The 13184-nt window shown below is 40.6% G+C and overlaps 2 protein-coding genes across 3 annotated transcripts; both read left to right on the forward strand.

The window, feature by feature from the left end:
• Positions 1 to 2127: 2127 nt before the first annotated feature.
• On the forward strand, positions 2128 to 9368 carry LOC122291751 (probable dolichyl pyrophosphate Glc1Man9GlcNAc2 alpha-1,3-glucosyltransferase). Its single transcript, XM_043099707.1, has 4 exons — positions 2128 to 3324; positions 6805 to 7011; positions 7524 to 7761; positions 8787 to 9368. The coding sequence occupies exons 1-4, from the start codon at positions 2599 to 2601 to the stop codon at positions 9173 to 9175; spliced, it is 1560 nt and encodes a 519-aa protein (XP_042955641.1). The 5' UTR covers positions 2128 to 2598; the 3' UTR covers positions 9176 to 9368.
• A 442-nt stretch (positions 9369 to 9810) lies between these two features.
• LOC122291752 (protein GRAVITROPIC IN THE LIGHT 1) lies at positions 9811 to 12328 on the forward strand. 2 transcript variants are annotated; one of them, XM_043099709.1, is made up of 3 exons: positions 9811 to 10123; positions 10340 to 11082; positions 11296 to 12328. In XM_043099709.1, exons 2-3 carry the CDS (start codon positions 10374 to 10376, stop codon positions 12072 to 12074), a joined length of 1488 nt encoding a protein of 495 aa, XP_042955643.1. In that variant the 5' UTR covers positions 9811 to 10123; positions 10340 to 10373; the 3' UTR covers positions 12075 to 12328. The 2 variants fall into 2 exon arrangements, with proteins under 2 accessions (XP_042955643.1, XP_042955642.1); XM_043099708.1 differs by having other exon boundaries at positions 9818 to 10123; positions 11287 to 12328.
• The last annotated feature ends 856 nt before the right edge of the window (positions 12329 to 13184 follow it).

The raw sequence follows: 13184 nt of genomic DNA on the forward strand, positions 1-13184 counted from the left end.
TCTTAACTTTCACTCCTTGCTCTGTCTGAAACCGAGTTCATAAAAGGGAAAGTTGAAGGAATTTCTTGCACTTATTCTTGTTTTGTTGTTGACACAAGGCACAACAGAACCTTGAATTTAATCAAGGATTCTTCTCAGCCGAGTGTCATATAAATCTTGGTTGATGTTTAGAGAGGGTCTCTTGTTTTACGCATTGACATGTTGCTTGAAATTAAATGCATACATTCTGTTTTATTAACTCCTTGATTGGGTTGGTAAAAGAACGGTAATGCCCAGAAGTCTTTTAAGTTGTGGAATCAAAGAAAGTTCTAAACCGCAGCCCAAGTATTTGTTAAATTTATTCTGTGGATTTTGTTAAACTTCAGCTACTGAGTTGCATTTCTGTTAGAGCTTTGTTAAAACCAAAAATTACATTTCAGAATTTTTTCTGCATCCTTCAATCCTTAGCAAGTAAATAACTCATGATTTAGTTCATCTCTCAAAACATAAGTTACATATATAAGACCCTCAAAAGCTCAACCATACATTTCAATTTTCATACTCCTTCTACTGTGAATATACCACTCCTCCTTTGTGTTTGCTGTTGTCATAATCATAAAAACCCAAAAAGAGTTGATATAGTTTTTCTCTCATCACCATTCTTTTTACAATAAACCTTCACAAAGTATCATTGCTGGAAATACCTTTGTCCCTGTGGAAATGACCTTGGGATTTTTCTATTATTACAATTGATCAACTTCTATACTTGGGAGTAATAATTTGGAGACCATCATAAATGTAGCAATTTCTGATATAGGAATATTTGAGCCATTACCAACCATTACCATATCACCAATGCCATTGTATGGTTTAATACCTTGTGCTTCGTTTGTTGTCGATGCCATGTGATGAGTTGCACCGGTGTTTGGGATCCAGGATTCTTCAATATTTTCCCTAGTTTGAATAGCTAGAAAAGCATGGTATTGCTCAACCTCTTCATCTGAGTCACAGCATGCATCAGCTTTGTGATTTGGACCACCACAACAAAAGCAGGTGATGCGCGATCCTCGACTACCACGATTTGCATTTGGATTGTTGTGTCCTCTATTTGAAGGTTGAGAAGCACGACCCCCATTTGAACGGTCATTGGAACGTTGGCCTCCACAATTTCCTCTTCCACGGTACTTTGGCCCTCTGCCACGGGTATACTTGTTGCTGGGAGGCTTGGATCCAAATGATCGATTTGTATACAAAGCAACAGGAGAGGAATTTGGTAACTCAAAATCTCTTAGCTTACCAATAACATTTTCCAAAGAGGGAAAATCATCCCTTGCATTTATAGTTGCTACAATAGGATCAAATTCTGATCCAAGTCCATGAAGAAGGCAGTTGATGAATTCATCATCATCCATTGGCTTTCCGGCACCATGGAGGGAAACAGCCAACGACTTGGCTTTGTGTAGGTACTCTTCCATTGACGAAGCACCTTTGGTGAGAGATTGTAGCTCTCCACGCATCTGTTGAACATGATCACGAGTATGGTGACCATATAAGGTCTCAAGCACTTCCCAGGCTTCATGGGAAATCTCACAATTTATCACTTGAGAGAGAGGAGCTTCCGACAAGGAGCTATTGATCCAACCAAGGATCAGTTGGTCCAGACGCAACCACTTTGTTGCTGCTGGATTTGGTATCGATTGATTATTCTTATCAGTGATGGTGTTGGGTGGACAGGGTAAGTCATTTGTTAGGTAGCCTAAGAGGCCTTGATCGCATAGGACTGGAAGGACCTGTGCTTTCCATACCAAGTAATTTGTGGATGCAAGTTTGGTAGGGATATCAGGTAGATGTGTTTTGGTGGAAAATAATTCATTTGAGGAGATGTCATGCGACAAGGAGACGTTTGAGGTAGAAGAAGACGACATGTTTGAGGATTCTTCCTAGGCTCATGATACGATGTAAATTCTGTAATGCCTGCTGTGTGCTAGGCTTGTGTATTGTCATTTATATATCTTTACATATTACAATATGCAATAAATGAAAGAATGAAAATTAGCTAAGTAACGCCCAGAAGCTAACGGAAATAAACATATATAAGAACAAGGGAGAGAATAAAGCTAAAAATGATCCCTAAACATTTATGGAAATCAAAAATTCTATTGACGAAGCTCGGGAGGGGATTTTTCGCGCTCGAAGAGGATGAAATTGTTTAGTCTATAAGACATGCCACATGGACATGCCACGTCAGGCGGGATGGTCGAGCGGGAAGAAGCAGCGGTGGCGCTAGCTTTATCCTCCAAACTATATACCGAAAGAAGAAGGTCGAAGCCATACAAGCAAAAATTAAGCGACACAATTCTCGCTGTTTAGCTAGAGGTCTACCGGTAAACGGACCTCATTCGAGGCACTGTGACTAACCGCAATTTTCCGGTGAACCAGTGAGATTAAGGTCAATCGGAAGGGCCTGGAAACGGAATTTGGAGACCTGCAGTCGACTTTCTCTGTTTCGTTGCGCGGAGATCCAATTGCAATTGACCTGAGGTTGCATCTTTTAGACGTTAGCAAGGTATTTGATGAGATGCCTGACTGAGTCTTGGCTTCTTCACTGGCATCCAAAAAATGGGTCTTCAAGGAGCTACATCCACGCCGCACCTGTTATGGTTCTTTGGCATAGCCACCTGCGTAAAGCTCCTCCTCATCCCCTCTTACCACAGCACGGACTTCGAGGTCCACCGCAACTGGCTTGCTCTCACTCATTCCCTCCCTCTCTCGCAGTGGTACTCTGACGAGACCAGCCCCTGGACTCTTGACTACCCTCCGTTCTTCGCTTACTTTGAGTTCTTCCTCTCCATTTTCGCCAACCTTATCGACCCCCAAATCGTTCACCTAAAAAAGGGCCTCAACTACAGCTCCAACACGGTGGTTTCGTTCCAGAGAATCACTGTAATCTTGTCTGATTTGTGTATGTTGTATGGGGTTTATAGATTGACTAAGGATTTGGATTCAAAGAGGAGAACTTTGATCTGGGTATTGGTCGTTTGGTCCCCAATGCTTATGATTGTGGACCATGTCCATTTCCAGTACAATGGATTTCTGTTGGGGTTCTTGTTCATATCGCTTTCATATTTGGAGGAAGGGAGGGACTTGATGGGTGGGCTTTTCTTCGCGGTTTTGTTGTGCTTCAAGCACTTGTTCGCAGTGGCAGCGCCAGTTTATTTTGTCTACTTGTTGCGGCATTATTGTTGCGGTGGATTGGTGAGGGGCCTCCGACGGCTTTTGGCTATGGGGGCGGTGGTCACGGCAGTTTTTGCGGTGGCCTATGCACCATTTGTCTATCATGGGCAGGTAAATTAACACTTATTTGTTATGCCCTTTCATTTGTAATGCTCATTTTAGGTGACAATGTTGCTCTTATGTGCAATTCATTTATGTTTTTGCCTTTGTGGAAAAAACTTAATAGCATACCAATCACTGCTTGAAGCTGGTTATTCAGACCTTAAAATTAGAATTTATGTTCTGTCAGATCTTGCAAAATAATGTCATTGGTTAATGTATCATGTTAATCTAGCAAAATTTTCTTTTTAAAATAAAAAATAAAAAGTTATTTTCTTTTGGTTGATGTGAATCCAAAGAGTTGTCTTTGAAATTCCCAACTAAAAGCGCAAAAAGAAGCAGAAATCCTCAATTAAGGAAATATTTTGAGGAAATACTAATTTTTGAACAAAACTCACCCATAAGCTGTTATGTAAGTTGTGTTAATTATCCGTGTCTTGACTATATTTTGAAGCCTGGTTGAGTCTAGTTTAGAGAACAAACTACTAAAATCATGCAAAGGAATCTTTTTTTTAATAGGTAAAAGAGATTTTATTGATTCACGAAAATAGGTAAAGCCCGAGTACACGGGGAGTATACAAGAAAGAGCCTAATTACAAACTAAGTACTATGGATAGGAGCATAAAAGTCATACAAACCCGTTCCATTCAATAAAATAGAAGATGCCCAAAGTAATAAAGTATAAAAGAAAAAGGCCCTAAAACCATCCTGAGAGTGTTCCCTATTCTCAAAACAGCATCCATTTCTTTCGATCCATGTGAACTACATTAAGCATAAAGGTACTATCTTCCATATAGCTACAATCTGGCGATTGCCCCTTATCCCTTGTCAACAAGACAATAAATCAATCACCCTCCTAGGCATAGCCCATGCGATACCAAGCCTCAAGAGGATTTCATCCCACAATACTTTAAGTGCTTCACAATGAAGAAGGTGATCCACAGATTCACTCTTGTGTTTGCACATGAAGCACCAATCCATTATGTAGAATCCACATTTTCTTAATTTGTCTATGGTCAGTATTTTACCATGGGAAGCCACCCACCCAAAGAAAGCAACCTTGAGGGGAACAATGCTTCTCCAAATGCTCTTCCAAAGGAAGGCATTGGGGTAGTGGGTCGGCAAAGCCTTGTAGTAAGAACGGGCTGAGAATTTCTTGTTCCCTATGCATGTCCATGATAATTTGTCCTCCCCTCCCGCCTTTAGCTTCAACGCATATAACACGCTATAGAAGCCAGTAATGATTCCCACCTCCCAATCTTGGACCGCTCGAGTGAATCTCACGGACCAATGAATGGAATCAGCTGTGCTGCACATATTATCAGCCACCGAGGAGCCCTGATCAAACGCAATCCTATAAAGAGAGGGGAAATTGTTTTTCAGAGCGACATCCCCACACCAAATATCATGTCAAAACTTGATTCGCGTGCCCCTTCCCACCACACACCTACAGTTACCGAAAAAATCATCCCATCGATTCTGAATAAGTTTCCAAACTCCCACGCCATAAGTCCCTCTTACTTCCTTAGTGCACCAACCTTCTCAGACACTCCCAATTTTGAAATCTATGATATTTCTCTAAAGAGCGTCTACTTCAAGATGGTAACGCCATAACCATTTTCCAAGAAGAGCCTTGTTGAAAGTTCTCAACTTTCTTAAGCCCAACCCACCGCAAGAGAGAGGGTGCATACTTTATCCCATTTGATCAAATGGAATTTCTTTGTATCCTCTAACCCTCCCCATAGGAAATCACATAAAATCTTTTCTAGTCTATTCGCCACCCCTGCAGGCACAAGGAATAAAGAAAGGAAGTACGTTGGGAGATTAGATAACGTACTCTTAATAAGTGTGATTCTCCCTCTCTTAGACAAGTAAATTATCTTTCATCCTGCCAGTTTACCTTCAATCTTCTCAACAATCTCTTCCCACTTCACCGTAGATTTATGAGGGGCCCCCAAGAGGAGTCCAAGATACTTCATAGGCAAGGATGAAATCTTGCAGCCCAAGATGGCAGCCACCTCACTTAAGTTATTGACCGAGCCAACGGGAACTACTTCTGACTTTGATAGATTCACCTTAAGGCCAGATACAGCTTCGAAGCAAAGTAGAAGTGCTCTTAGGGAGCGAAACTGATCCAGATCCAGGTCACAGAAAATCAATGTATCATCGGCGAAAAGAAGATGGGAGACTATCAAGCTTTCATGCAAAGGAAACTTCAATCCATAAATGTTTGGTCCAAAAGGATCTTACAAAAGTTCACCAACTGATGTGGCTTATTACAGTACATCAGATTATAAAGTTCTTTTCACTGTAAAAAAGATATAACGTGTCAAATGTAGCCACATCAATCCATAAAATTTATTTTTGTAAAATCGCTTATGAACCTAGCATCTCTAAAATGTGTTAAGAGCCTAAAGGTACAAAATTGAAGTTCAAGATTCATTATAATGAATGTGTGTATAGAGGATTTGATTATCAGAATATTCAACTCCTACATTGATTTTTAACATTTTAAAGGATCTGGTCAAACTAGTCAACATCGATCTTGAACCGCTATGGTAGAAATATAGGTTTGTTTGTCTTATTTTTATCAATTTTTTGAAGTTTAGACAGAAATTAACTGAAGCTTCTCTTTGCTAATGTTTGAGCATATGCATTTTATTTAGGTGAGGCAAAAGAAACAAGAGTAGTTAATAGTATTGAAGTGTGTGAATCTCTTAATAAAATGTGGACATGTGTCATACAAGTTTAACATGTTTGAGTCGGTTTTAAAGCCTTATGCCACATATTGATGCAGTCAGAAATCTGTTCAAAATGAGTATCTTTGGTTTAATGGACAATTTTTTTCACTTCCAAGAATCTTACTGTGTAATAATCACATGTGTTCATTGCTAGCAACATACTCGTATTTTTGCTAATCTTAGTGTGTACATCCTAGTGTTGACATATTGTGTAATTCTTATTTGAAATAGTTCTCTTAGGATCAAATGGCTCTCTTCTTCCCTATTTGTCCTTTGATACTCTTGATTTTTGTTAGCATGTGTTGCATTTGAAGGATCGTTAGTGTAGTCAGTTAAGAGTGGATAAAGGAGGACAATGAAAGGAAACACACTAGCTCACGAACTTGACCTATTTGGAGGTTTTCACTGAATGACACTAAATGAGACTTTGGGCACTTTTTCTTTTGGGACAAACATTGCTTTAGCTTCTTATGTTTATGCACATCTTAATCTCGTGGTGGGGAACTCATCATGTCTATGAAATCTCAAGTTATGAGAAGCAAATTAAGTTTGTTGAGAGAGTTTCTGTGGGCTCAGTGTAATGCAAGCATGCTGCCCTTTAATGATGATTTCATCTGAAAGAAATTAGCCGGAAGCTTATGTTTTTGCGGATTAGCATAATATGCTTGCTTAAAAACTAGTAGCTGAAAGCTATCACTCCTCACTTGTTTTATTCTCCAATATTCATAGATATTTTATTCTTTCTTTGCAGATACAACAAGTCCTTCGCCGCATGTTTCCCTTTGGCAGAGGGCTTTGCCATGCATACTGGGCCCCAAATTTTTGGGTGTTTTATATTATTTTAGATAAGTTACTCGCTTTTTTTCTTAGAAAGTTTGGGTTTGCCACTCCAACACCAGAAGCTTCATTCACTGGGGGGCTAGTTGGGGACTCCTCGCCATTTTCTATACTACCTCAGGTAACTCTATAGGGAAAGCTTGAGTAAGATACTCATAATTGAGCAGTGATCAGAGTGAACTGGATGCCATAGATCTTATGGGATTCCTCGCCATCTTCTAGTTCACTGGCACTTGTCATTTGGTGTTTAGAAAAGTTGTCTTACTTCTACTTCCAGATGTGTACCATCTTGTGTACTTGGGCTATGCCTATTCTATTAATACAATTGTTTACTTAAAAATATATATATATTTGGACAGTAGAACCTAGCTGTGGGAGGAGAGCTCACTAATGAACTCCTAAGCTTATTTGTGAATTCATGAACTGGCCACTTTATAAGAGTTTACTGATTGATGATTCAACATTTTTCACTTTTGGGAGGAAGGGTTAGGTTATTTTTATTTATGAAATTTGTTTTTCTTGTCTATCTAATTTATTTCTTTTGTTTATTTTTTTGTTTTTTAAGTTTATCTAATTTTATTTCAACATGTCAACTAGACTTTAATTTCTAAATTTGAATGAATGAAATGGCAGATAACCCCCGTGACGACCTTTATGATTGTCTTGCTTGCCCTATCTCCTTGTCTTATTAAGGCTTGGAGAGAGCCCCAGCCAGGGATGGTTACTAGATGGGTAGCCTATGCATACACTTGTGGCTTCTTGTTTGGATGGCATGTTCATGAGAAGGCATCGCTTCACTTTGTGATTCCCCTTGCCACTATTGCGGTGCAAAATATGGACAGTGCAAGGCATTACTACTTGCTATCCATTGGTATGCTTCTTCCTGCCTGTCATCTCGTTACAAGTTAGCCGGGGTTATTTGTGAGTCTTTTGGTTCAGAATGCATATGTTATGTCTTGAAATTTTTCTTGATGCTGTATCTTTATCTCAGTGGTTTCCTTCTGCTGCCTCGTTCTAATACTGCTTTAGAAATTATCTTTAGTTGATATGTGGTTTTGGATTGCTCTTCGGATTTAAGTAATTCCCTGAGCAAGCTCATCTCTCGGCATGATTTGTGTGTAGGAGGCAGAACCAGTACTATATCTGTGGTTTTTGTCTCCCAAGCCTCACCCCACCTGCCCGGGAAATTAGAGTTATTATTTGCTCTCATTGTGTGGCCTTGTCCATAAACTCAATTACTGTTCACTTTTATGCATAAATTTCAGTGCTTTGTATTCATATTATCCTACTTTATAGTTCTGCTGGATGATTATTATGTGAAGCCATTTTATATCGTGCTGCTAATCCCAACTGGAAAGAAGGCACTTTCCTTGTTTTTGCTGCGGTCATGAAATCTTTATTTAAAACATCAACTCTGAAAAATTCAATCATATCTTCAGTCCTAAAATAATTAAGACCCTAAATTGAGGGGGAATCATGAACAAGTGATGGTGTTGTTCTCAGATAAGATCTTTTTAAGTTGAGCTTAGTTCCAAAAGATCTGGTAAGAAAAGGAAAGTATTGTGAATGCTATGCTAGGCCAAAGCAAAATCTTGAAGCTTTATCATTTTGTTTTGGTAGTTGTAAGTTTTAGAGAAATGCTAGGTCTGCAAAGAGAATTACAAAACTAAAACTTACAAACCGACATGACTTACCCCCATCGAGACGCGATTGTTTGTTTTGTAATTCTCTTTTTAGACCAGCATCTTTCTAATTTTATGTAGGGGAATGTCTAAGTAGTTTGAGTTTTGAAGTGATGGAGCTCTTTTAAATAGATCGGTTAGAACCTCTGAAACAGTCAAATAGATTTACAGTTGTTCACCAAATTGAGTAATGCTTTTCTGTACTTTTTTGCAGTATCCTGCTATTCATTATTTCCTCTTCTCTTTGAAGTCCGAGAATATCCAATTAAAGTACTCCTTCTGCTGTTATACTCCATTATAATGTGGCTAGTATTTTCTGCGAAATTCACTGATGGTGAAGAAGCTAAAGCAACCGCACCCATAAAGAAAGAAGCTGGTCACGTGGCTGCCAAGAAAGGAGGCTTTCTTATCAGGGGTATTGAGAAGAGTTATCTGGTTGGTCTTTTGGTAGTTGAGATATGGGGCCAGCTTTTACATTCCATATTTTTTGGTGAAAGGCTTCCTTTTGTTCCCCTTATGCTGATCTCTATATATTGTGGATTAGGGATCGTGTACTCTTGGATTTGGCAGTTAAGATGGATCATTAGATCCCCGGAGTCGTAATTTTTTATTTTTTATTTGGATACATTGGGAAGGCCGGAAGGGGGTTTGAAACTTTGAACCCATGATCTCTATTTTGGAGATGCGGGTCTTGTGCCATCAGGACACATGCTGTTGGCCACAGTCATAATTTCTTGTTTATGTTGGATACATGTAAGATGACATGCAAAATTGGATTTTTTTTTTTTTTTCTTTAGTGCAACATTTGATATTCTACATTATTATATAAATTAAGATTAAAAAATCATCACCCAACTCGTAGCATTATTTTTTTTCTTTTGCACTTTTAATTATTAGTTGTTTAGGCTGAATTTGGATCATCTAGAATTTATGTAAGATCTAAAAATGACGTTTTGTGTCTGTGATATGATAAAAATGAAAATAAAATCTCTTCTCTTGAACTCATTAGTCAATAATTTTTCAACCTAAATTCCTGACCAAGCAAAAGGCACCCTGCACCCACCTTATTATTAACGAGGCCATCCCCACGTGACTGGCTTCAACATAGTCAAACGCTATAGATTCCCACTTTATTCGGTGGTCCTGATTTTCTCAAAGTATACAAACTCGCAAAGTACCATACACCAACATAAATGGGTGTCCAAAACACGTGTACGACCCAGATATTTTCTAGCATACAAAAACTTAAAGAGGTCTTGTCCATTCTCCTTTTATCACCAGCATTCCTGGCCTCAGAGTGACAAAGTCCACTACTCCATGGAAGCTTCGCTGCTTGGCTAGCTAGGTGTAGCGTGTCTACCGGCGAACGGAGTGCCTCATTTGGGGCACCGGCCGCAATTTCCAGGCAAACTAGGAAGGAGAAGTCCACTCGGGAGAGCCTGGAAAAGGATCCAATTTGAAGACTTGCAGTCTCGATTCCTGAGGCTGTCCTACTGAGATCCAGAGAAGCTATAAGGATTAATTCTTTTTGCTCTCGGAGTATTGCAGGAGGTTAGGATTACCTTAAATGAGCTTCATTACTTACACATTTCTTTTGTTGTTTTGTTGTGGGTTGTTCATTATTTTGCGCACCCTCATGTGCAGTCTGTGCTGTTGTCGATAGCATTGAGAGAGTGGGAGAATTAATAATATACAACTCGCTGAGTCACTGCGTGGGCTTAGCTGATCCACTGCTTAATTCTCTCTCTTCTCTGAACTGTTTGACAGGGACGGGCGGGTAGAGGCAAAGGGGAGAAGGGAAATGGCTAGCAAGGTGACGAATTTTTCGGATCTGATCCAACGAGTCGCGGCCTCTTGTTTGCTGCACCCACTCGCCGCCGGTCGCCACGGTTCTGGCGAGAATCGAGTCGGAGACGACGATGACGAGTACGAATTTTCGGAGGATCACGAGGACGACGAAGAAGAGGAGGAAGAAAGAGAAAGTGAAGAAGAAGAAAAGGAAAGACTAAAGGCTTGGGAGGGGATGAAGGAGGAGGTGAGAGTAGAAAGAGTGGTGGAGATGGAGAGGCTAATGAACGAGGTGTTCGACACGGTTTCGGGGATGAAGAGAGCGTACGCGAGTCTACAAGAAGCGCATTGCCCTTGGGACCCAGAAAAGATGAGGGTGGCGGACGTAGCTGTGGTGGGGGAGCTGAGGAAGCTCGGAGTGTTGAGGGAGAGATTCAGAAGGACTACCAGCCTCATTGGTGGTAGCACGCGCAGGAAGAGCAGAGGAAGAGGGAGAGGAAGTGGGGTTGCGACGGTGAGGGAGGTGGTGGCGCCGTACGAGGCGGCGGTGGAGGAACTGAAGAGGGAGGTGAAACTGAGGGAAGTGGAGGTCGAGAATCTCAAGGAGAAGCTGAGGACCGTTGCGGTCTCGAGCCTAAGCCTTACTGGAACCAACGGGAAGAAGGGAAGCTCCAGGTCTCACCATTCGAAGCGGAAGGTCGTCTCCGCTCCTCAAGGTCAAGGTAAAAACAATCCATAAATGGGTACCGATTTCACTTCGAAACACCGCTTTGTAGACATTCAAAGACAGGTTATTGCTTAGGATAAAAACTCTACATCCAAGTTCTTTAATTTCTTCTGGTTATGGTCTTTAGAAATTCAAACGAGTGGGACGAATCACCTGGAGAATGTTAACTCTGATAAATCCATAATTTTACTGGTCCCAGTCATGACAGGGCCAGCACCAGAAGTTTTCGAGACCGCAATGAAGCAGGTGAAAGACGCATCCAAGTCCTTCACGATGCTCCTCCTCTCCCTCATGCGCTCTGCCCACTGGGACATTGCAGCTGCCGTACGTTCTATCGAAGCCGCTGCCAATGCCACCGACGATCTTACATCCACTCCCGCCACCATCGCAGCTTGCTCAATCGTTGCAACACAGCACGCCAAATATGCTCTGGAATCCTACATTTGCCGAAAGGTGTTCCAAGGATTCGACCACGAGACCTTTTACATGGACGGCAGCCTCTCCTCCCTTCTCAACCCGGACCAGTATCGCCGCGACTGTTTCACCCAGTACCGCGACATGAAGGCGATGGACCCCTCCGAGCTTCTCGGAATCATGCCCACCTGTCACTTCGGTAAGTTCAGCTCCAAGAAGTACCTCGCCGTGATTCATCCCAAGATGGAAGAGTCCTTGTTTGGGGACTTAGAACAGCGGCGCCAGGTCCTGGCCGGAAACCACCCAAGAAGTCAGTTTTACGGCGAGTTCTTAATGCTCACCAAGGCCGTGTGGCTGCTTCACTTGTTGGCCTTCTCTCTCGACCCGGCACCGAGTCAGTTCGAGGCGAGTCGTGGAGCTGAGTTCCATCCACAGTATATGGAGAGCGTTGTCAAATTTCCCGGTGGGCGAGTACCTGCGGGTCAGATCGTGGGCTTCCCAGTTAGTCCTGGATTCAAGCTTGGCAACGGATCAGTCATTAGGGCTCGTGTTTATCTGGTCGCCAGGACATAAGGTAGAATGGAACGCACCCTTTGGAATGATTAGCTTAGCTTATTTTGCTGATGTTTTTAGATCATTAGGGTAGTGATGAAGTTAAGATGAATGTAATGTTAACCTTTTGCTATTCTCGAGTTGGATTTTGTTCCTAGAGATTCTAGGCTCAAGAACCTAGGACCACTTCGTTTTGTCCCAAGTGATGCTTTTCCATTATGTTTTGGATCAAACAGACATGATTAATTGATGGATCTAGTGCCGCATATGGACCATTTTTATGTACTAGAAACCATAGATTATGACAAGTGATGAGAGAGTATACAATGCTCTTCGAGACATTAATCTACGAGGTCTAAACAAACCTACCTAATGACATAAAATTCCTATGCAGATGATGATGACATGGACAGCAGTTTACCATCATTGTCTTGGCTTAGTTACAGCAACTTTTACTCGATTAGTTTGGTGGATGGGACGTCGTGTTTTCGAATGTCCATAGAAATTATGCCGAAGGAGATGAAACTCCATGTTCATTAACCCTTGTATAATGTATAGATTACACTTTACAGCTCTGTTTTGAGGTTACTGTTAGTAACCACATGACCCCACATCAAACAATTAATTAACTCTCCATAATTGATAGTTATGTAACTTCTAGGAAATTTAATTAATCACTCTATAAGAAACTCTTTAAATAAGAATATTAATTACCTTAATTTTGTAAGTGTTGAAAAAAATGAGGGAACGTACAAACAAAAGCCCCTCTTCTCTCCCTATAATTTTCTAGAACACCTAAGCGGCGTAGAGGTCTTGCATTTGGATAAAGAGGTGATATTAGATATTTTGTAAATAGTAAAAAAAATAAAATATTAAATAATAATAAATAGTAGTACAAAATAGTAAAAAGTAAGAGAAAAATAATTATATAATAATAAATAATGGTGGAGTATGTGAAAATATTCTACCACCCAATCACAATAATTTGACATGGAACATAAGACAAGAAGATCCAGACTTGTAAATTTCATTCTGCTTTAAACAATTCGAATTAACACAAGCGAAACTCGAATTAACAATATATGCTTATTTTCCTGGTTGGTAAGGATGTTACTGTGGCAATACCAGATA

The sequence above is a fragment of the Carya illinoinensis genome, chromosome 13, assembly GCF_018687715.1.
Source record: "Carya illinoinensis cultivar Pawnee chromosome 13, C.illinoinensisPawnee_v1, whole genome shotgun sequence".
NCBI lineage: Eukaryota > Viridiplantae > Streptophyta > Magnoliopsida > Fagales > Juglandaceae > Carya > Carya illinoinensis.